Here is a 24,832-nt window from a genome sequence, read left to right on the forward strand (position 1 = left end):
AGACGACCGACAGATGCCCATCCCCATGCCCATCCCGAGGTAGGAAGAAGTTCCACCATGTCCAGACGACCGACAGATGCCCATCCCCAATTTGAGATTACACCAGATACAGCTGCAGACTGACTGACCATCCCAGCTCCATCTAAGGCAATTCCACCAGCTGCCAAGAGAAATATGACCATCAGACCATCCCAGCTCAGACCACTACATCCCCAACCAAGAGCAAAGACGGACTATTTGTCTTATTAATGCTGAAGTTACAATATTTGGTATTAAATGCTAAACTAAAATCACATGTCACCAGTCTGAGTGCAGCTACGACACGTCAGAGGGGATCTGGCCCTCCCGGTTGAGCCTGGTTTCTCCCGAGGTTTTTTTCTCCATTAATCAATCATTGGAGTTTGGGTTCCTCGCCACAGCAGGGCAGTGTTGGCCTGCTCACCGGGAGACTGCATTCATTCATTTATTTATTTAGAAATTAGATGTTATTTATTAGAATGAACTTACTCGTTGTATAAATACCATGCACTGTGCTGTGTTTTAACTTTTCTGTTTTTCCTGTTTGCCCCTGTAAAGCTGCTTTGAAACAATACACATTGTGAAAAGCGCTATATAAATAAAAAAAATAAATAAATAAAAAATCAACTGAAATAAGTTTAAAGAACTAAAATTATAATAATAAGCAAAAACTAAAATAAAAGTAAATCATTTTTTTATAGGAAAAAAAACTATTAACAGATACATTATAAAATGACAAAAGCATATACCTCAATTGCTAAAACTTCAACAAAAATTTACATAGAACTGAAAATCAACAAATATTGCTTTTTGGAATTATTTGCCTTAGGTACTCTTAGACAGGTGGACCCCATAGAGTCCAATTATATGAAGCACAGAGGACTGCGGATTTACCAAACAATCTTCTTTATGGTTCTACTCAAGACAAAATGTCACCTACATCTCGGATGGCTTAAGGGGGAATAAATAAATGGCAAATTGGAATTTTTTACCCTTTAAGAGTAACATAATTGAGAGTCATAAAAAGGAATATCAGAAAGTCGAGTATTGATAGTATAAATGAAGCGGAGATGGGGATGGAGGAGGGTAATTTTCTTTTGAGCAATGTGATAAGCTGCTGATAGCTGAATTTATACGGAAACTGTGATAGCGTCAGATCTATAGTTAGATTAGGATTAGCTGAAGCAAGCTTGACTCACATGACGTGCCAGAACTAACGCTATTGCTTGATTGATCATCATCATTGCATTGTAACCGTTCCATCATTTGATCAGCCTTTTTATAACTATTATCACATCAAAACCATTAGCAACATCACACCATCATCATATTAAATCATATCATCACTTTCATCATCACTGTTGTCACTGGATTAAGGGTGCTCGAAAGAATACTTTATCCTTCATATGCCCGTCCCTTCATCCTTTGCTGGTATTTTCAGTATGTGTATGTGGGGGTGGTAGAGAGTGTTAGTTCTTAAGACCTGTCCACCCCCAGTGCCATATTTCCACCCGCAAATCATAAAAGTCTTACGGGAATGATATTCCGTGAATACCTCACTAGTCAGTCTGATATTTATTTCACACAATAAACTCGGATCTGAATGACATCGCAATGGAAAGTGTTAGTGATTCCACAAACATGACCACCGAGGGAAACTTAGATTCAAAAGGTTGTGTTTTAAACAGGGACACGCCGTGTAGCCAGACTTGACGTGAGTGAGATACCGCGTGGGCATCATCCCGTTAAAAGCGAGGTCACTGCATTACCTTTTAACACTAAAACAATTCTCTTTTATTTTCTCTCACCTCCGACAGAAATCTCAGAGGAGGCAGGCCTAGATCACAATAAAATGCTCTTTTCTATAATGCAGTATTTTTACGGCTCTCCCCGTGGAGCTAGTGTGTTAATGAGACAATATTTTAGGTGTGTTTTAGGTATTTTATTTCAGTGCGGTTCCAACCGTCTTATATCAGACCTATGATCTATAACGACAGGAGCCCAACCAAAGAGCAGTAGCACAATAATGCAATTTTCCTCGAGGCACAGGCACACATGGAGGAATTCACAACCAATGATTTGTGTCTGTTGCTAGTGGTAGTTATTTACATCCCTATTAATGTGCTGTCCATGTTGTTTTGCAGTCTGATTTACTAAAGGAATCGCAAATGAAGTGCTGGGGCAAATGCAGCCTCAATTCCTGTTGTTGAATGCCAGATCTGAGTTCTTCTGGCACACTTTATTAAAGACTGTACAGCATCACTTCACCTGCGGTCCAGGCATCAGATATATCTTTCTTAAATAAGGAAAATGTCTGGGTATAGGTATGTGTCGGCTTAAATTTCTCTTCTTCAAATTGATATTGATCATTCTTTTGATAAATTACAAAATTAAAATGGACAGAATGTAGAAAATGTAGAAAAGTGAGCTGTTTACGCATGAAAGAATGATAATGATTTAATTGAAACACTTGTCCACGGTGGTATTGCAACATTAGAGGGATATTTCAATCAAAAATAAATTGTGCGCCATCATTTACTAACCCTCTTTTCATTTCCAACCTGTATGACTTTCTTTCGTATGCAGAACACAAAAGAAGATATTTTGAAGAATGTCGGTAACTGAACAACTGAACATTGACCTGCACTGGTTTTTGTCTGTGCAATATAAGTCAATAACCAATGTTTGGTTAACATCATTCTTCAAAATATCTTCTTTTGTGTTCTACAGAAGTAAAAGTCATGCAGGTTTAAAATGATATATGATGACAGAATTTTCTTTTTTTGATGTACTGTCCCTTTAAGTTATGTGCTGAAATACATGCAGAGCACTATTGAAACTGTTTAGTGAATTCGCCTCGCAGAATAAGCTTTTTTAATGGAGTGCATATAGCTGGGACAAATGAGATGTCGTTGTTTGCATTTACAGGCATAGTTCAGTATTATTAGTGGAATTAGTTTAGTATTTAATTATAGTGTATGTGTAGGGAGGGCTCGTGCTTTAGATGTTAACTGAAGTGTCACTGTTTATTAGTGTTGCTATTGTTGTACCACGGCTTAATGGAGCTGCCTGCGGGTGGCCCTTCCTCATCTCAGTGGAAAGTTAACAAGACACACTTGGTCATGTTGTTTGGCTCATGTTGTCCTGCACTGCACATCAGAGACTGTTAACTAGTTCACTGTTAGTCTTGATTTATCTTCAGTTAAAGTGACAATTCTGTCATCATTTACTCAACCACCTGTAAGATTTTATTTCTTCTGCAGACTACAAGAGAAGATATTTTGAAAAATGTATTTGATGTCAATTGACTGAAATGCAGTAATAGTTGGAGTTTTTTGTAAACTCTAATAAACAGTTCTTACAGGCCTATAATATTAAATTACTCATTTCCTTATTCATTGAATGTGGTGATGTTTGATGTTTGACAGCTGCTGTTGTTCAAATGATTTTAATCTCTTTCTTGTTCCTCATAATGACCAGACAGATTGTGTGGTATGATCCTCTTGTCTGACTGTCTGGGTCAACGGAGTGGTTTGATTTACAAGATAAAATCCATCTCTACGGTCTGTCTGATTACTGTTGCCAGGCAGGACGGAGCCACACCGAGGTCACTCATATACATGAGAATGAAGTGTCCAGAGATCTCTAATGCCATAAATTACTTCACAAGCTTGGATGGGTTCAAAAATATATCAAAGCCAGCTTTAATGGCAGGAGAGGTAACCGAAGAGTTTTGAGAAGGCTGAAGTCTCCGCCATGGATTGTAAAATATTGTAGTGTCGGCGCACAGTGTGTACCTGCATAAACCATAACGGATGGATTTTGACTGGGTAATAGCTCAAGGATTATGATTAGCAGATGGTGACTACCAACTCTTTACAGTGTAAAGAACATTTCACATGATCTGAAGAAAATGTGAGAGACGTTTGCTTGGGTAATACTCGCCACCATGATGATAGGATGTCTTGGGCGGGTGGCATAGTCATGGTTGAACTGAGATTTTTTTAAGCAAGATGGGTTATTTTATCCCACCGTTGGGTCAAATATGGACCTATGCTGGGTGGTCTTAACCCATTGTTGGGTCAAATATTGTTCTTCTTAAATGATGTCCAAATAATGATTTTTTTTGTAAAATGATTTTTACAAATTTGTAAAAAAAAATTAAAATATTAAAATACTGTATTGTTAAAGTTGACAAGCACTTTTAATACTTTATATTGTTGAGAAATTTGCAAAACCCATTGGCAAACATAAAGGGTGACTTATAATAACGATTCATGGGACTAAATTAAAGATCATAAAACATGGAGATACGAGGTTTCAGGAGGACAGCAGCTTTATAAACAGGTTAATTTTACTGTTGGGTTTGCCCATTTTTGACCCAACGCTAGGTTGAAATAAACCAACATTTGCAGGCACAATCAATTATTTGGATAAGTAATAATGCACTGAAAAGTGACAATGACAATAACACGCAAGAACCGATGATGTGATTATGGGATTAAAATCATAAGGAAATAATCATTCTGTATTTTATTCAAACTCCACTTAATAAGTCTGGTTCCATTACAATTCTTTTAATCATTTTTGGCAAAGAAATAATAGACAGCGAAAGCAACTCCTTTTGCATTCAATACCCTGAGCAACCTGTTTTGTCGAATGATAAGCTTGTTTCACATCTGAGACAACAGAATGGAATTGAATATCAAAAATAGTTTAGCAATATGCCTGTACACAAATTTTGGGAAGCAAGCATGCATACTTTTATCGTATTAAGCGACTTCACTATTTGTTTACTTCATATTTAATTAGTGAGATATATCATGTGCCAAATCTGCACTTTTCTACTGCAAATGCGATACAGAAGTTTTTTCGGTCACATGAAATAATAATAAATGGATCATTATAACAATCATTCACCATTTCTTTATCAAACAAACCTGGGGTTACATATCTGTTACACAATCATCTGTTTTTCATTATTAAAAATAACTGTTAATAGCCTATTTCTAAAAACCGTCCTCAAACCAGTTGCTAATTGCTAGCAAAACATCATCCAGAAACCCTATCAACCATGTTTCAGTCCTGGTAAAACAAGAAACGCTGAGCAACATCCCAGACGCCCAACAGATCTCCAGATTTCCACATGTTCTTATACTGTACTCCAGTTATTCTATGCACAGCTTGTACGATAAATCACTTTCCTCTCCATCTAAGCCACTGAAGATGGCTTTCACAGACCAGCTGCTTGCATCTGCTCTTACCTTACTGAATACCCAAGAGCTTAATTAGCATTGGATCCCCTCGGATCTCTCTACGGAGGGAACATCTGAAACAAAAACAAATTCAGGTAGAAAAACAACCTGTTACTGCCTGCTGCTTTATCACACCGGAAAACACGCGAGAAAAGGAAGGAGATCACTGCGCACATCTGGTGGGGTTTAATAATACCTTTGTTTTATAGATCATGTTTATGCTAGCGTGCATAGCATTCATGTCAGGTAATGGCTACAGTAACTGTACAGTCGGTGTGTGAGTGTGGAAAAAGAGTGAATGTTTGTGTCCACCCCGAGGCTGTGTATTGTCAGCACACACTCTTCAAAACAACGGGGAAGAAATTAATGGACGAGGAAATGAACAATGTCTCAGCCAGACTTCAAAGCCACATTACTAGAGGCTTGGAGTGCATGTCCCCCCACACAAACACTAACTACCCACAGTGATGTCTCTCTCTTTCTCTATCTCTGACACTGCACAAATTGGGCAGGTGTTATAGTCTGTGCGAAATCACCCCTCTCTCTCTCTCTCTCTCTCTCTCTCTCTATGTTGTTGATAAGTGTTTGGTGTGGGAACTCACCTGTGGAAAGGCGAAGGTGGTGTTTTCAGCCAATCAACAGGCATATATTGCGAGGTGTGAAGTCTGTGAATAATGAAACCACTTGATAATATTCAGCAAGTATTTCAACACAAATAATGTATGAAAGTAATTGACATATATTTGATAAGCACATTTTAGAGCAAAAAAATTCACAGACAGAAGGTTTTTGGGCAATAGATACGATGTTAATTTGAATAAAAGGATCTGGTTGTCTTTTGGTTGTCAAAACTTGTTTATAGTGAATGTGATGACTGTGGATACTCTTTCATTATTTGTTATTATTGTTTGCAAAATCCTCTTAGATTAGTACTTTGTTAAGCAAGAAAAACTATAGTTGAGTTTTAGGCTACTTTATTTAAATTCCAAATTGGTATCAGATGAGCCCTCCTTAAATTGCTTAGGAGAAATCAAAAACAATGGATGCAGATTATATAGACCACTTCGCACTTTAATATTTAATTTTTAACATATTTAATTGAAAAGATTACATACAATTGATATTCTGTATAATTTCCTAATCCTAAAGGCCCAGTGTGTGATTTTTGGAATGATCTATTGATAGAAATGCAATATAATATGTATTAAGAGCTTACAGTGAAGCATTATGTTTTTATAATGTTAGAATGAGCTATTTCTATCTACATACACCGCGGGTCCCATTGCATAAGTCGTCACGTTTTATTCGCTGTCGTAGTGTTTCGAAGGGCGGGGTGTAGTGAGCGTCTGGTTGCAATTCGCAACCTTGTCGCGAGATTTCACTGACTGGACCTTTAAGGATATTCATTTGACATTTGAAGTCGCTGTTGTTTTTTCAAATGTTTTTCAACTGGACCAGTGTTGGATCGTTGTACTTGTAAAATCTGATTTCAGTTTGTGTCGTTGTAGAGATCTCTTTTAAAACTATAATGGAGACATCTCTGAGATTTAAAGCTCTTTTTTGAGGACAAATGTTTTCACCCTTTTCAAACCTGTATGACTTTCTTCTGCAAAACTAACACAAAAAAGAAATATAAAAGAAATTTGGTAACTGAACAATGGCAGTACACTTATTCGACTGTAGGAACACAAAACCAATGCAAATCAATGCGTTCCGCCAGAGTGCGTTACCAACTTATTTTCAAAATATCTTCTTTTGATTTCTGCAGAAGTAACTCATAGTGTTTTGTAAAGTCTTAGTATGCAAATGTTTTTGGCTCACATGTAATGTACATTCGCTTGTGCAGATTTGATGGTGAACATCACAGGTTTGTAGTATTTACTCTAGAAACATTCATCTGCATGCATGTAATTGTCCGTGTATTTGTACGTGTGTGGGCTTTAGATTGAGCAGCTGGGGCTGTCAGTAATTCCTGCTCCTGGGGGGGTTGTTATTTTACAGTTTATAGGACTTTACAGAGCTCCTTTCCCTGTCTGAGATACAACCACAGAGACAGAGATGGAAAGAGAAGGAACCAAACCACAGAACTCATATGCCATTATAGAGCCTATAACAGTCATCTCACACACACAGTGGTGCACACTAATATAGCTTCTGAGGTGTGTGTGTGATGTCGTTATGTTTAACTAGCACACACCGGCGCAAACACTCATGCAATACAGACCACCTGCACGCACACATTGGCAGGGGCTAAACTAATGTCTTCTATAGGCTGTGATTGATAAAACATGTCTCGCAGCGCTTACCCACTGAATGAACCTGAGAGCGTTAAAAGGAAAGGTAATGATACCCCTCTTTACCCACTGGAACCGGCTAAGCCGCCCTCTGGGTAACGATAATGTTTTCCTCTTGTGCTCTCATGGCCATGCTGAAGCAGTGGAATGTTAAAATAAGCCCATTAAAAGTTGGGAAAAGTGAGGTGTGTGTGCACATTCACTATGATTATGATCAAAACGTATCCAAGATCCAAACTCTGCTGAACCATTTACAGATTCCTTCTCTATGTCTATTACTCAGACAATGTGCCATTCTGGTGGCTTTTAAACAGTAAATATCCGTAAACAATACTGAGGTCAGATATGTGCCATTGGTGGCTATCGGTATTAAAGCACTGTTGAACCAATCAAAATAAAAGCATTTGTATACACTGCATATTAGACACACATAATGAAATGTTTTTGATGTTTTTATCAAATGTTTTTCTGCTTAAATATATAATTGAAAACATTAACAACAGTGAATTAGTTTCAAACATTTTATTTAATTGTTTTAATAATGAAATGTGAGACAGATGAGAGAATACTTTAACATGCCCAATTTGTATATAAGGGAGTTGGTTTTAATTAAAGGCACAACATGTTATTTTTTCTTTGCTAGAGGTTGCATTTAAAAAAAAATAAACAAACAGCAAAGAACAAATGGATGCAAGTTATCTTCACACCCACTGCAGATGAAAATCAATCCTATGGGACTCACAAGTCAGGTATATGAATGATGGAATTTAATTCTGTTTTTTAACCATTGTGTTTAACCACATGATTTTATTTCAGAAGCCACATGTTAAAACACCAACGCTACATCACTTGACTGGGTAACATGTTCAAAACAATCAAAAGTACATTTGATTTTGTGTTTTTGCAAAAAGAATAAATTACTACTTGTATACATGTTTTAAGACTCTTGTTGTTTTGCAATGCTTTCTATTACAATAAATACAGAAATGCAATGAGGAAGGAAGTTACACTGCTAAAAATAGCTCAATCTGGATAAAAAATTGTGTATAAACCTCTAGGATAATGAACACAAATAAACAAAATATATGACCCTGTGCTTGTTGTGTTTGGACACTTTAAAGGAAAAATCATACATATTGTGCCTTTAAATTATTTTATTAAGTATAATTTTAATATAAATGACAGAATTTTATGGTCAAGATCATGTACAACTGTGTCTGAAAGTTACCTGAATGCTAAGAATGAATGACATAGTGACAGGGTATTCCAGTGTTTAAATTACATTTATTTTAAACAATATAATTTGTGTCTCTATTTAAACAGAAAGCTGTATTTGTGTGGTAATTTGTGAATCCTTGTGAGGACAGGTCTCCTGCCAGGTTGAAGATTTAAAAAACTTGGCGTAAGAATGAGGGTCGCTATCTCCTTCGTTGGATGTCAAATTCCAGGCTTCTGATTGGCCAAAACGGCGCTCTGGAATACTTGATTCTGATTGGCCAATTGCAACATTCCAAGGGTTGTTATTCTCAGATAACTACCGATCCCAACTAATAACACCCATGAACCCGGATGCTGCAAATCATTTTGAAAGGTGCAGTTTAATATTACACAAAATAAAATGTAAATATGTCTTTTAATAAAATACATGACATTATGTTTACAAATGATTATTGATTGAATATTCGAAAGTAAACAGCATTTCCTCGCGGTAAAATGGGCAGATCGAATATTTCAAATTTACATTTCATGTCCAGTTGTTTTCTCATGTGGCAATAAGCGGGATAATGTACAAGCAGCCGGCTGTTATCGTGAAATAAGCCCCTCCAGTATGAAACACCTGATCACACTGTCGGCGCTTATTTCTGTGATAACAGCCGGCTTCCTGTACATTATCCCTTACATCATTTGCATAAATTGAGCAAATCTCAATTTTACTTTGAACAGGGCGTAAGAGAACGAAGTGAGGAAATGAATGAAGTGAGATTTCTTTAAAGGGCAGTTTAAGGTTAAAATGAGGTTAAGGTTAGGTTAGGGCAAGGCTCTTAGTTGTGATGATCAATAAGAAGAAGAAATTGCATTGTGTCAAGGAATGTCCATAGGCCTACTAAAATAGATGAACATGTGTGTGTGGACAGATCAGCTTTAATCTCACAGATTAAAACACTTTACACATTAAACACTGCTCACTAAACACACATACCCCATACACAATAACAGTGTTTGTCCCATGTATTGCTTCAATACACAAATTCACTACACACTGACTTAGTGGGTCTATTAGGTCTATGTGTCATCTGTCAAAAGTTTGCATTTCAAAGACAATTATTTCTCTGCTAGTTCTGTTTGGGAAATAATTGGCAATTTCTCTCTGCCGGGCCAAATATCCTTCTGCTTCCTTCCAGCCATTCGGACTCAACCAGACTTTTTTTTCTTCCACCACTGGAAAAAGTACATCAACGGATATCGATGTCCAATCCAACAATCTCAAGGTAACACTAACAAAATAAAACAACACATTGTTGATGCTACAATTACAGAACTGATCATAAATTTCATCTAGTTTAGACACAAGCACCCTTTTTATCTCTCGCTGTCTCTTCCTCTCAAAACACACACACAAAAACACACACGGGGACGCAAACATTGTCATTTCTTCCAGCGAGATGCGAATTTGATTATCTGCTGAATAGATAATAAGCACCAACGATGATTTATAAAATCGTTATCGATGAAGGCATTTTTACAGCCTCAATATAACCATATTTCATAAAGTTCATTCTCCCGCGACAACCCAACCTAAAACTTTCACCGACGATATAAAACAATCAAAACATCCCAAATAATTATTTTCAAAACAATCATGGCGGAGAAAGAGACGGTGAAAGATTTTCAGTGAAATGTAATTTGATTTTGCTGGAGGCGGGTGAGTCAGAGACTTTCAGTGCGTGTCAGAAACAAGACTGCGAGCTGCCCGCAAAAGCCAACTTAAATTTCCAACAGTTATATGACTGGGCATTTTTAACCTGCCTTCACCCCAACCCCCCACGTCTCCTCATTTACATATGGAGGAATAATGACCCAGAGATGCCGAGCTACAGAAGCGATGTGACGTGCGGTGTTAATTTCACCTTGGCTATCAAACATAATTGCGGCACAAAGGGAAAAGTGAGATGTATGGAGCCCCGTCTGATCTCAGCAGTAATTTGCATGCTGTTACCAAATACCTCGACGGCGGCAGACTGAGCAGCGAGACGAGGCTAAAACCAGCTTTCATCGGCCCAAACATCCCACTTATGGCGTTTAAACAGCCTTAATGGCAACTAGCGCCAACTGTCTCCCCGCTTCGAGGGGACTCGGGTCTGCCCAGAGAAAGATTTCATTGCTCTGAGGTTGCTCTAACTCAGGAGACATATTGGAGTTCTCAGATGAGTTTCATTCAAATATTTACTTCGTTCAATAGATTTCTCCTTACATTCCGTAGGGGAAGTAAGAATAGAAACAATCTTACCAATTGATGGCATACGATAAAAGTGGAGACCTCTAAACTTGATGTAGACCTTAGAACATGTTTCCTAAATGTTCTCAAAAACATTCCGGATCTTTCTGGACGTGATAAAGTAAAAGATGTAAAAAACAGGAGAGGAATGTATTTTTACTGAAAGTTTACACGGTCCATCCCGTGCTCATAAAAAATTCCGACCCGAATGAATTCAGAGTCAAGAAAGCCACAACTTTCTTGACTCTTTCCTTTTAAAGCCACAACTGGTTTTGTTCTTAAAAGGACATAAAATGAAACTCGAATGTATAAGTTTGATTTGCTTTAATTTTGTTTGAGTGAGACGGTTAAAGTAAATATTTAGTTTTGTGTGTGACTGGTTTTATTTATGTTTGTGTAACACAGTCAGACTCGAATCGGCCGTTTAAAGTGACCTACATACAGTAGTCAGTTGATACATAGTTATCACAATCATCTCTCCTGAAGTGTATGCTTTCTTCTAAACAACACATAGGAAGATATTTTGATAAATGTTGTTGACCGAACAGCACCGGCACCCATTCACTTTTATTGGATGGACACCAAACCATTGCAAGTGAATGGGTTCTGCTGTCGTTCGGTTACCAACATTTTTGCAAAAAATCATCTTTTGTGTGTTCTGCATAAGAAAGTCATACGGGCTTTAAATGACGGGAAAAAAAATTGGGTGAACTATCACTTATGTTACAGAATTTTGTGTATTTTTGAAATACGGTAAACGATATATTAAGTAAATAACCTGCAAGTTTACAATTTTGAGTGTAAAATAAACATGAACTTTTACTTTACAAAAGATTACATACAATATCTAAAAAAATGTAGGGATGTTTTTTTACAGTGGCAGTGGATTTGCTGTTTGGTAGCTGTGGTAGTGTTGTTGTTCACTGTAAATATAGCGGAGAGTTAAAATAGTAAAGATTTTTTGTTTCTAAATAAGCAAAGATAAAGCATGATGTACATTAAAATAAATTCAGTCAAGGCGTCCAGGACCTCATTGTGAACCTTGTGTGGGTCATGCATCACCCATCAAGGATTATTTTGCAAAACTGATTGGCTTTTTGTTATCTCTTACTTTACAATCTCAGAGCTTGAGGTGGATTCGAATCAAATGGTATTTTGAAAAGCATTTTTATTTCCTGGACCAGAACCCTACTGTGATGATGAACGCAACACACCTCACACCCCTCCTGATCTCACTCCATTGACTACTTATCGCTTCAGGAGAGGAGCAGAAAATTTGAATCTTACCTCAACTCACTCCTACGGATATACATCCTCTGCCATCATCTATGCTTTATCATCTATCTATCTCTTTCTCTTCTATAGTTTTCCCTTGCCTCAGCTTTAATCCTATATTTACAAACAAGACTTGGTTGTTCTTGGTCTTTGACAAAATTTTAAATGCTCTTTCATTTGTAAGTCACTTTGGCTAAAAGGGTCTGCAAAATGAATAAATGTAAATGAGTGTTAAGCAAGTCAATAGTAGTACCTCAAACATTTAACATGGGCCAGATTCTCTCACACACACGGAGTATGCATCCTTTCTTTCCAGGTCTCTTGACACTTTCCCTCGTCTCCAGCCATCTGCCACTGGGAAGATCTGAATCCAATTCAAAAGCCCCCGAAAGCTCTTTGTGATTTTACACACCTTCTGCCTGCCTGTGGTACCACATTCGTTCCTATCAGCATCTTTAAAGAATCAGACCCATGAGAGATTCTTTACTTTTGGCATTTGGCATGGAGACAGTGCATCGATTGTACCGCCTCAAGAGTACTTCTTTTTAGTGAGCAGAGATTCTGAAAAGGGTTTGCATCTTGTTGAGTACCTTGAGTTATAACATTACATGCTGATATGAAAATCAACGAGAACAAATTATGTAACAAGAATAAACAGATATGACAGGAAAAATCAATAAAAAGGATTTTCCCCCAAACCATTACAAGATAGCAGGCATACTGAATAAACAACACAGACCAGACAGAAATCTACACTTAGCCAACGTTAAGTGATCCATCACATCTCCTTTCAATGAATTAGCTTTTGAAAAGATGCTGGAGAGTGTCCAGAGAGTGCTTTTATCCATTTTATGGTGTTTTATTGAACAATTGATTTTAAATGCATTTCATTGATCTTCGAGATGGGTTTTTTATTGTTTACTGCACATTGTGTTTTACACAGTTTTTTTTCAGCTGGATTATTATTTTTGTTGCGTTTTAGGATAAAATTGAGCTTCATTAGCAAAAGCTTCTAAAGTAGATATTCTCACTCTGGACTCTAAAAGCATCTGTAGAAATAGGTCACAATAAAAGGTTTTAATATGATAATATGATGTTTTAACAAAATTCCATATGAAATATGCTCATTTTCCAACTCCCCAAGAGTTAATAAATTGAGTTTTACGGTTTTGGAATGTAAAAATCATAACCAATTTGTTTAGGAACTATAGTCCTATTCCGGCGTAATAATTAATGAAGTTTGCTGCCGTAACATGGCCGCAGCAAGCGTAGTGTCATCACGCAGCGCCTGAAATTAGTCCTAAACTAGGTTTAACTGGCTCTTACTGGTGTTTCGAGTCAGATCTTTGGGTCCTTGTTGGTTTTCACTAAATCCTTGATGTTTCAAGTCTTACGAAATCTTTACCCTAACCCACACCCTTACCTTACTCTAACCATATAAACTACATATGATTGTTAAACTTGCCAAAAAACACGCATGCGTGGTGACGTCAGACTCGACACCAAGGATTTATTGAAAGGTAACTTGTATATGTTGACTGAAGTAATCCTATTTGCACATGCCCTGAATGATAACTCTGCACCTGCTGCGGCCATGTTACAGTGTCATGAGGTTTCGAATCCCCCCTGGAATTCGTTTCCCTTTAGGAACCCGACTCTTACAAAAATTTACATTTTTGTGAATGTTCGGATAGTGCTAGGGCAAGCTTTTTTCGAAAGCGCTAGCTTACCACTTAGTTCTATTCTAAACTAGTTGATACGTAAGCTAACTAAAACAGTAAGAACGAGATTTGTTTGATTTCACTACCTATAGCAGCATATGCATACTAGAAAAGCAAGCACTTAATGTAACAATTGTAATCAGGCGCTAAAAGAGTACCCAAATAGACGTTCTTTCAGCTAATGGAATCACTCGGGGTCCTAAGGGGACCGAATTCGAAGGGGGGACTCGATTCCTCATGACACCGGCAGCAAACTTCCTTGACAATTATGCCGGAATAGGAGCATAGTTCCTAATCAAATCAGCCTAGAAAATCACAACTTTTCTTTTACCGCCAGTATTAGTACACGATATAACTACAGAAGAGTCAAGTTATAAATATGAAAAATATCAGAACTAATTGTTTATTTTTGAACGCGATGCTACTGGTCTAATTGGATTCAATTATCTATGCTAGCTATGCTAAATGTGCTATGGCTATACCCGGAGATCGGCAGAATACATTGCAAAACGGTAACTTATTTATTAACTTGGAAAATTAGCATATTTCCAAAAAAGTGTAATGTCCATAAAATAAAGGAAAATGTACCGGTCATTTTCTGCCAGTACTTCATCCGTTTTTTACGAGAACCTTTTTAACGGTGTGGTGTACACTCGGAGTTCTTTAGCAGGATTAGATTAAGTTTAAGAAACATTGAAGCACGTTCACAGGAAACAGAGATAAACAGCCCCACCCAGGAACAATAACGTGCCGAGGGTCCCTGTACACCCAAAGCCAACAGAAATCAAATCCAGAGCCCCCTACACAAACCCAAACGTCAAATATTATTAGAGAAACCACAAAGCTGAGTGTGCAAACACATTCCTGATCATTGAAAACACCCCTGTTCAATTCTACACCCCACAGTCTTTTTGTTGATAGATTCCGAATCGCATCCTTCAAAAGTGGCATCATTGCTAATGAGAGAGGATTGCGGGCATCCACATGACAGCACATTCATGAACGAGCCACATGACTGACGTTTCATCATGTTATTTGGTTGCTGGCTGTCAGGATCCATAACAAAATAATTATGAGCCCGGATCCTTAGTAAAGCCTACATCAGACAGGTAAAAAAAAATGTGCCCTAGCATCTGCCTGAATATGGATTCAGATGAGACGGGGACCACTGTTTCACTGTGATCCACCTCAAGCCGCTGTAAATTAAAGTTATGCACCACAGAAAATATATCTTATGTCATGTTGCTTTTTGCTTCTGTGCTCATTATTTGCTATGTTTATGTTTCAAGTGAGAGACAAGACCACAATATTGTGTTTAAAGAAAGGCATGAGTCATGGAGGAATGTTATTGTTGAATCTCTCTCCATGTATGGACTTTATGCGTTTGATTGGATTGTGTGTGGTCTAGTCTGAACGGCTGTCTATTAACTGACAGTGTTTTGCAAACGGTGGCGCTCGACTCACCGCTGTCTCCCCACAGCCCAGCTGCGCGGCGATGTCAGGCGCTGAATTAAGGCTGCAAACGGATTTCGATGGATCGCCTGAGAGGAGCTGAACTCAAATGGGACTGAAATGGACTTGATGTGAAATTTACCCCACCGTTATTTGAGTGTTTTCAGAAGGATCGATGAGAAGTGGAACTATTGAGCTAAAGCAAGAAAAATGGGCTTTGTGTGGGTAGATAAACAGACAGACGGACAGAGACTGTCAGAAATACAGATAGATAGAGAGAAAATAATTAAAAAAAGATTGACAGACAGACAGAAAGAGTCAAAAATAAACACAGACAGACAGACAGCTAGCTAGCTAGTCAGGAAAATAGACAGACAGAGAGATTGATAGAGACAAACAGAAAAAAAATTCAATGGACAGACAGAGAAACAGATAAAGACACAGACAGACAGTCAGAAATATAGAAAGACAGACAAAAAATAATTTCATAAGACGGATATGGAGAGACAAAGAAATAGAGATACAGACAGGTAATGATTTCAATAGCCAGACAGCTAGATAGATATACAGACAGACAGAAAGACAGACTGATAGAGACAAACAGAAAATAATTTAAATAGACTTTCAGAGAGACATACTGTATATAGACACACGCAAATGCACACATGCACGCACTCTCTCTCTCTCTCTCTCTCTCTCTCACACACACAGATATGAAATAATCTCAATTGACAGACAGCTATACAGACAGACAAACAAATAGATGATAGATAGATAGATAGATAGATAGATAGATAGATAGATAGATAGATAGATAGATAGATAGACAGATAGATAAATAGATAGAGAGATAGAGAGAGAAAGAGAGAGAGAGAGAGAGAGAGAGAGAGACAGAGAGACAGACAGACAGACAGAGAGATAGAGATACAGACAGACAGATAAAACATAATTTCAATAGACAGACAGAGAGACGCACACGCGCATTCATACACTGACAGACAAACAGACAGAGAAATTTCATAATTTCAGTAGGCAGTGAGAGAGACATATATAGACACACACACACAGAGATAAACACATAGTTATAGAGACAGACAGAAAATAATTTCAATAGACAGACAGTTAGACAGACAGACAGACACACAACATACAAACAAATGGATAGAGAGACAAATAGAACATTGCCTAATAGACAGACACACACACACACACGTGCACACTGACAGAAAGACAGAGAGACAGGCAGGAAATAATTTTAATAGACAGACAACTAGCTAGATAGACAAAAAGAGAGAAAGACAGACGGAGACAGAAAAACAGACGGACAGAAAATAATTTCAAGAGACAGACTAACATACAGACAGACAGAGACAGACAGAAAATAATTTGAATAGATTGACAGACACACAAACGGACAGACAGAAAAAAATCAATATACAAACAGAAAACAGTTTCAGTAGACAGACAGACCCCTTGGATCTCAAAAATGCCAAATAATTTCAGACCAACCACAATTAGCATTATTCAGACTTTATTAAATAATAATAATAATAACAATAAAAAAGAACTTTTTTCTGTACAAAGTCTACAAACAACAATTTTCGAATGATCTGACCAGTGCCGGGATGTCCATCTCTTTTGGTGTTGGCCTCCTGTCCCAGACAGTCGAGGTAATACTATCATAGCTCTGCAGCAAAGCCAGAACAGGCCAGAGCTCAAAGGCACTTGGAATAGAATCAACAAGAGTCCAATGAAAACAGAGCTGAATACACAATCTCTCCTTCTTCATGTCTGCGGCTGCTTTCCGTACCTCCTAATAGGACGAGCCCACCCTCCCCTTACCCACAATTCAACAGGACTCCGGAGTGGATCAGGGGGGCGAGAGGCCAGTCTGAGGTACAATAAAGAAATTTACACATATGTCCCTCACGCGCTCACTTGTTCTAGCGTTCTTTTCACCTTCAGGCGAAAACGTTGGAGGAAATTCTCACCTCTCTCCCAGGTTTACGCCGAACGGTCTTTTAAGCCTTCGTTCTCAACAGCCCGAAATAAACCGTGGAGTAAACAGACAGGTGAAACGAAAGAAGAAAGCGTAAGGCCGGATTCCTCCGAGGCCCCAGTGGCTTTAAACCCAAGAACTGGTGTTTCGAAATGGCTCTCCTCCAAAATACTTTGCTTAAGGCTTGATTGTTTGTACATGAAAGTGGCTTGGGGATTTCACCAAAGTCGCTCTGCCAGCATCGAGAATAGAGTCAAGAGAGAATTTGAAGATGCTCTCTCTCTCTCGACACTCTTTAGCTCAGTGGCTCTGTTTCCTAAGCAATCCATAGGTTGCAATATAATAAGTTGGAAATTGTCAGCACAGTGTCTTTCACGCTATGCATTTAAGTCAAATAGTCCAAAGCAAACAACTGAAAATAAAAGACACAAAACGCAATCCCAATACTTCAATCTAACTTATCTGTAAAAGGATTTTCTACGAATGTCGTCTAATGGTCACAACAAAAACATTCTGCTACAAACAGACTGAAACATTCATGAGGCGCTTGACACTTCACGCATGTGAAAAGGACAATAATAGGATGGGAACTTAAGCAAGTCAGCAAAAAGACACAAAGAGTCTAAACTAAAACGAACGTCCACAATATTCTAGGCCGCAGCGTTCCCAAAATAGAGGCCGAGACTTCACAAGCGACCTCCTAGTCCTAGTACCTCTCTCGTCTAATGTCCATTAAGCTTTATTAGATTGTATTTTTTCTTTATAATCTATAACAATATACATTTCTTTTTTTCTCTCATAAAAGGGGAGTCATTAGATTGAACTGTTTCCACGCTCAATGAGCTGTCCAAAGGGAATCTACGTCCCGCGGTGATCCTTCGACAATCACGGTCAGATTCAGACCAGCGCCTTGAGGTCCATTCACAGTTTTGGATCGAGCCGGCACCCGTTAAAGAGCAGATATAAAGGGGAACCAGAGAGGAACATCTCTCAGGCCTCGGAGCAGCACCGCTGCTGGTTGATCTTGACCTTGTGCTTGATTCCGTCATACAGCTCAAAGTTGTAGTTCTCCAGGGTGGTGGTGCTGCGAGAGGACAGGCTGTTGTAGGAGCATGAGCAGTAAAGCAGAAGTCCGGCACACACGGCCCCCAGCAGAACGCCAAGGGAACTCATGACGATGATGGTGACCAGGATGGGATCCAGAGAGTACAGCCAGGCGTTGTCTTTCTCTGAGATCCGCGTTACTGGAGGTTCTCGTGAGGGGTTGGGCGTGGTCCAGGCAGAGAATGGAAAACCTTAAATAAGTACAAACAGATTTTTGTTTTATTTATACTCTATAGCATAATTGGTATCAGACTTTTGTGAAAATCAATCAAGCTTATGAGAGGACCATTTAAAAAATATACTACACAGCCATGGAAAAAAACGAAGAGACCATTTCAAATTGAGTTTTTTAAAATTGTCTATTTCTATATATAGGGATGTGTTTAGGTAAAATTGACATTTTTGTTTCATTATGTGAACTACTAACAATATTTCACCCAAATTTTAAATAAAAATATCGCTTCTATTTGCAGAAAATGAAAACAGGGGAAATGGGTCGAAATAACAGAAAAGATGCTCTGTATTTATTCACACCTCAAATACTGCAGAGAAAACAAGTTCATATTCAATGTTAAGCAATACCACAGTAAGATGTATTTAGAAAAAGGTTTTAAAAAGGTTAGATTTTGTTCAAATTCAAGAGATACTAGAATGAAATGGCTACACTCCTATATCTATACATGCTGATTTAATAAAAACATTCAATTTTTTCTGTGAATGTATATTTAAAAATGCACTTGCATTTCTGTACTTTTTTAAATGTAAAATACTGTATGCTTGTTTAAAAAATTCTTTGAGTATACACTTGAAGGTTAAAGAATAGATATACCTTGACCGATTCGTTCTCTGCCATGGATTAGAGGATTGTTTCCAAGGTCGTCTGGTCTTCGCTCTGTTTGGAAGACAAACAAAGCCCAAAATGAGTCGAAGGTTGCATTAAACAGAATTGTAAAGAATGCAAAAAGAACAGCCTTGTGCATTTTTGTCTCAAGAGCTAATAATATCAATAGTGCAATGTGTGAATACAAAATGAAGAAACAACATTTGACCAGAGAACAAATAGCTGTAGATGTGATAAAATGTTAAATCATTCATCGCTCAAAAAGCACAAATCACTATAGTTGTAGAAAAATATCACTTTATTGTAACATTCCATACAACATTTCCAAGACCATGAAATTCAAGCTAAAATATACCTTATACTGTATTGAAACATTCTGAAACGCTGCATCGTGAATCAAACAGAGAGCTCATATTCATGATGGTGTGAAGCCATGAATTCACAAAAAGTGCACACGACCATTACATCATCAGCGATCATACTGATGCAAATGAAGCATGATGTCAACATAATAAAACGTAATTCTTCAAAGGATTTCAAACCCGTTCCTGACTTCATGTGTAAGCACACAATATACAACCTGTAGCATTTTTCCTACTCTGACTCTCGAGAAGGGTGAAAGAAGTTTTATGCAGGTATCACAGTCCAGAGATGGGATCTTCTTCCCTCAGAGTACTTTTAGTAATGAATATTTTTCAGGGACAGCAAAAGCAAAGACTCCCAGCGAGAAAGCTTAAGACAGGCTTCATGAAATGGAATCTGGTGCATTAGCTAATTAGCATAGAAGCCCTGAAACGCAATGTAAAAAAATATAGCGGTGAAGAAAGAAATGGTCGTACATTCCCCTCCTGTAGTCTAGCCTAATTGTTTTTTACCCTTCAAAAATGTTTTTGCTCATTTAAAATTTGTTTTCTCTTAAAAAAAGTTTTTAAAAGACAAAAAAGTATTTTTGAAGAGAATTAAACAATTAGGCTACAGTCTAGACCTAAACACTTTGACTTTTGATGTTCAAAATGAGAGAGGAAGAGACTGGTCTCAATACTGGCATTACACTGCAAAAAATGATATTCTTACTAAGCACTTTTGTTTTGTTTTCTAGTAAAAATATTTCAAACTTTATAAATGACGATACATTTACATAACAAGAAAAGTGACCTGAGATATTTAGTCTTGTTTTATGATTGAAAATATAAGAACTAGGTAAATTTATGTTTTAAAAAAACTGTAAATTAAATCTACAGTAAGTTCCTGGCAAACCTGCTGCAGACCTACAGCAAAGTTTTACAATATACGCTACAGGAGGAGAGTGTAAGGAAAAAAATGTCTTCACTAAAAAGAATTACATTGCTGTTACGGGCTTCCGTAAATTAGAAATATTAGCAACTCAGCTTAAAATGTGATGAAAAGCACTGAGAACAGTGATGAATCAAATGATAAAAAATGAGTCTTAGTTAAAGATAAATTTGTACATTAATCATACGCATATAATGAACCACCAGACTGATCAGTAAAATGTATCTAGCTCAATGTGAGACGTCAAAGAGGACAAAATGCTCAAGACGAAACAAGACAACTACACATTCAGCTGTAAGAACTCAGAAATCTGCTGCGTATCCTCAAATTCTGCATTAAAGAAGAGGACGATTCATGACATAATGAAAATCACGTGACTCAAATCCTAAAAAACGTTCAGATAACTGTATATTTGATGTGTCTTTTAGATTTCACATTAAAAGCTGTCGCATGCTGTCCCGTGATTCCTGAACACACTTTATTGTATTGAGGATTATGTGGGATGCGAGGAGACAATGCTCCGCTACAGGCCTGCCAGGTCAGGTGGTCTCTCTGGCTGTCTGTGGGATCTTTCATGTGCTTTTGTGATTCAAACAAACCCCTTCAGACCCTAGATATTGCGGAGAAGGTTTATATTTAGAGAGGGCTTTCCTTTGATCTCGCCTTCCATCTCCCCACACATTCTTTCGTGAAGAGCAGATAAATGGGCGAGAAAGGAGCAGGCTGTCCATGATGGGGGATTATTTTCACCTATTGCCAGATGGAGGACAAAACAAGATATCAGGATTTACTTTCTTCTTTCATCTCGCTCGCTTTGGATGGAGCCAAAATCTGACGCGAGCACGCCCGGCAGATGCTTTCGGTAATGGATGGAGCTTCACACTCTTTATGTGTAAAAAGGAAAATATGTTTGGTCGGGGGAATTTCCACCCGGAGGTCTGATGGTGCCTATTTTGTGTTTGTTTAGTAAAGAAGAGAACATTGTACATCTTAGACCGTAGCATGTTTTTCTGTTCAAAGGTACGTCGCTGCGTTTTTCAAGACATGAAAGAGATGGATCTAATACTCAGAGTCAGACTTTGAATTAGTATGCAGGGAAGGTGTTTTGAAGAACATTTTAAAAGAATATTTTATAGACATTTTTATAAATAACATTTGAGACAAAAAATACGGTGTGCAGCAAGATTGTCATATGCAAATAATATAGATACAAGCAAAAAACTTTTTTTGCAAGAATTCCTTCATGTACACATTCAGTTATAGATGGCCTGGTGACTAGTGCACATGCTTATATATTGGAAAAAAAACTTTAGTTCAAAAGCTGTATTAAATATATAAGTTAAATCCGATTGGCTTTCCAGGTTACTTGAATTTAAATGATATTAAACCTAGTTATAAAATGAAGTTAAAATTGTGAAGTCAGTTAAAAAGTAGTCAAACGATAAATCGCATCCAGAGTAAAAGTTTCAATATACAGTTTTTCCTGTGTACTGTTTATATTAATTATGCAATTACAAATACATACATGTATGCATATTTAGGAAATATTTACATGTATTTATTTAGATGTACCAATGATTTAAATTATATATACAAATATTCTTAAATATATGCAAATATGCATGTATTTGTTTATAAATAGAAAATGAATATGCAAAGTACACATACATATATAATGTTAACACAAACTTTTATTTTGGATGCGATTAATTGTTTGACAGCCCTAGTTTATTATCATTTCAATTCAATTGATATGTACAGTAAAGCCAATTTCAATACTTTTAAACTCAAGTTTTTGGTTGTAAAAGGTGGATTCTTACAGTGTATTTGGACATTGTTGTACACTCTAGCCTCATTTAAAAATCTTAAAAGTCATAATGTCATGGCATTATATAGAAAATATAAAATGTGGAATCTGCAAACCTTTTCTCAGAATTAACTTCACTTTACTTGCCTTTTTCTACTTTAAAGCAACTCTAGTTCGTTGTATTTTATTTAAAACGTAACATATTACATGAAATGTTCTGCTTGAAAAATAATGCGCATTTGTGCTATATTTTTAATAAGATGTCTTTGTCATACAATGCAATGATCTTTTAACATTTTTAAGTGTGAACTAAGTGTCCAAATGCTCTTTACGGAGGTGTGAGTCCCCCCCGCCTACTCTCCAAATGTCCCTATCAATAAAATGTCAAACCCCCCCAAAATCGAATCATAAAGTGTCGGTTATGAATTCAGTAAGACATCAGCAGGTATAATTTTTGAGGCTATAAGGAGGTGGACAGAGAAATGAGCTGCAGCTGTAAATGTGGAGTGTGGAGGTATAGGGCCAACGTGCCAGCTCGACTAGATCCCTGCAGCAAAATCATCCAGCCAAGTGCTTTAGCACCGTATGACATTTGGCACATATACAAAGATTTCCTTTCTCTCTTAAAAGACTGTGTGTGTAATCGAAATCTCTGCGGGAACAACACGCTAGCGCACACACACACTGCTTAAATGTTTTAGAGTCGACTATAAAAATAAAGCGAAGTCAGTGCATCAGTTAACTGCATGTGCGGCGGTATTAATCTCCACTCAATGAATTCATTTCATATTAAATAATAAATGTGAACAGTAATCGGCTAGCCCACGAAAGCGTCTTAAGGCCAATGTTTTGTAAGTTAGCCAATCAGAAGAGTAGGCTGGCTAAGGCAGGGTCATGTGACCTTTGCATATATGCAAAAAACATTCTGTACATATCTCCGATGACCTTCCGAAAAGTTTATACATAGACATATTGACGGACATTCAAATGAATCCTCGGCGGCATTCAAAATGCTTTTAAGAAGCTTCCGTCGGTTCATTTAATGGCGAGGAGGAGATCAAACAGGTCGTTCAAACATCCGCCTGAAGAATAAAGATCGAATCCGTTGCTCTAAAGGTCTCTTACTGATCTAAAGCTCTCAAAGTAAAGAAAAAAAGACCAGTCCTCATAGGAGGGCACTTTGTACACGGATTAAACAATTCTGTATATTACCCAACCCATCCACACATACAGTATTATGTTAAAACACAGAGACAATCTGGTTCCGCCAGCAAGAACGGAGGATTTGTGACACGTGTCCCACAGTAACGTTTTTTTGACACTCATGCTTTGAATATTCCTGTCACACGTCAAGCCTGGAGTGCACGTGAGATCCAGTACACATGCGAGTTTCCTGTTTTTCCTCAGACCCGTTGCTTTGCTCTTGTCTCAAGCTCTCCTCACAATTTGGCACCGAGTTCTCTTGACTGTACAATCGGATTGGTCCTGAACAGGAGATTAGAGCTTTCTCCACAGCGAAAAAGAGAGAAGGAGAAGCGGGGAGTGCCTGCCAGTCAGGATTTTGGCTCCTCTCTCACAGCGCCACAAAAGAATCCTAAAGAAACCCAAAACTTTACAACTCTGGTGCTTATGTACGTCCTTCTCGCATCCCCGGTTATCTCGTTTAGCATCACCACAAACGACATCCAGAGCTGATCCGAGTCTTTAAGGTGTCTGGATATTACAAACTTCATTAGCAAACACGTCGGCGTTCAGCACTGTGAACTAGGCTCCTCCTTCTCAAGCCTTATAGTTAACATGGGCTCCACCCCGGATCCGGCGACCGCCCCGGTGCCGTTCCCCACGTACTGTCCTGTGTACGTGCTCTTGTAGGACACCGAGGGCTGGCTCTTCTTGGCCGCCAGGTGGTAGCGATGGCAACACAGCACCATGACCAACGCCACGCAGCCCAGGAGGAAAAGAGCGCCACCTCCGGCTATTACGTAATACCAGTAGGTGGGCATGGGCTGCAGGGACACGGTGGTGTCAACCGTGGGGTCACTCCAGCCAGGTAAGGCTTCCCCTGGTGGAGAGACACAGAAGAGTTGGCTTGGGGTAGAGAGGCATGCAGACTGCATAGCGTCAGCCATCTTGGATTTTACTTTGAATGATTTGTGCTCTGATTTGGTGCCGCATACAAACAAAACAGACACAGACACGCAGATGCACATGCATGTTGCCTGTCCACAGCCCCTACGTGGTTCTGTGTGAGCCAATAGGTGCGACTGTCTCTTTTTT

General features: G+C 38.1%; 1 protein-coding gene across 2 annotated transcripts in view; it reads right to left on the reverse strand.

The window, feature by feature from the left end:
• Positions 1–17,025: 17,025 nt before the first annotated feature.
• The window catches only part of nrp2b (neuropilin 2b), a 73,066-nt gene continuing 65,259 nt past the window's right edge, over positions 17,026–24,832 (reverse strand). Inside the window, exons 16-17 of one of the 2 annotated variants that reach the window (XM_056755015.1) lie at positions 19,444–19,506; positions 17,026–18,805 (exon numbers count right to left, since the gene is read on the reverse strand). In XM_056755015.1, coding sequence (XP_056610993.1) covers positions 18,501–18,805; positions 19,444–19,506 — 368 coding nt within the window. In that variant the 3' untranslated portion in view covers positions 17,026–18,500. The other variant, XM_056755016.1, reaches the window with a different exon arrangement.

The sequence above is a fragment of the Triplophysa dalaica genome, chromosome 8, assembly GCF_015846415.1.
Source record: "Triplophysa dalaica isolate WHDGS20190420 chromosome 8, ASM1584641v1, whole genome shotgun sequence".
NCBI lineage: Eukaryota > Metazoa > Chordata > Actinopteri > Cypriniformes > Nemacheilidae > Triplophysa > Triplophysa dalaica.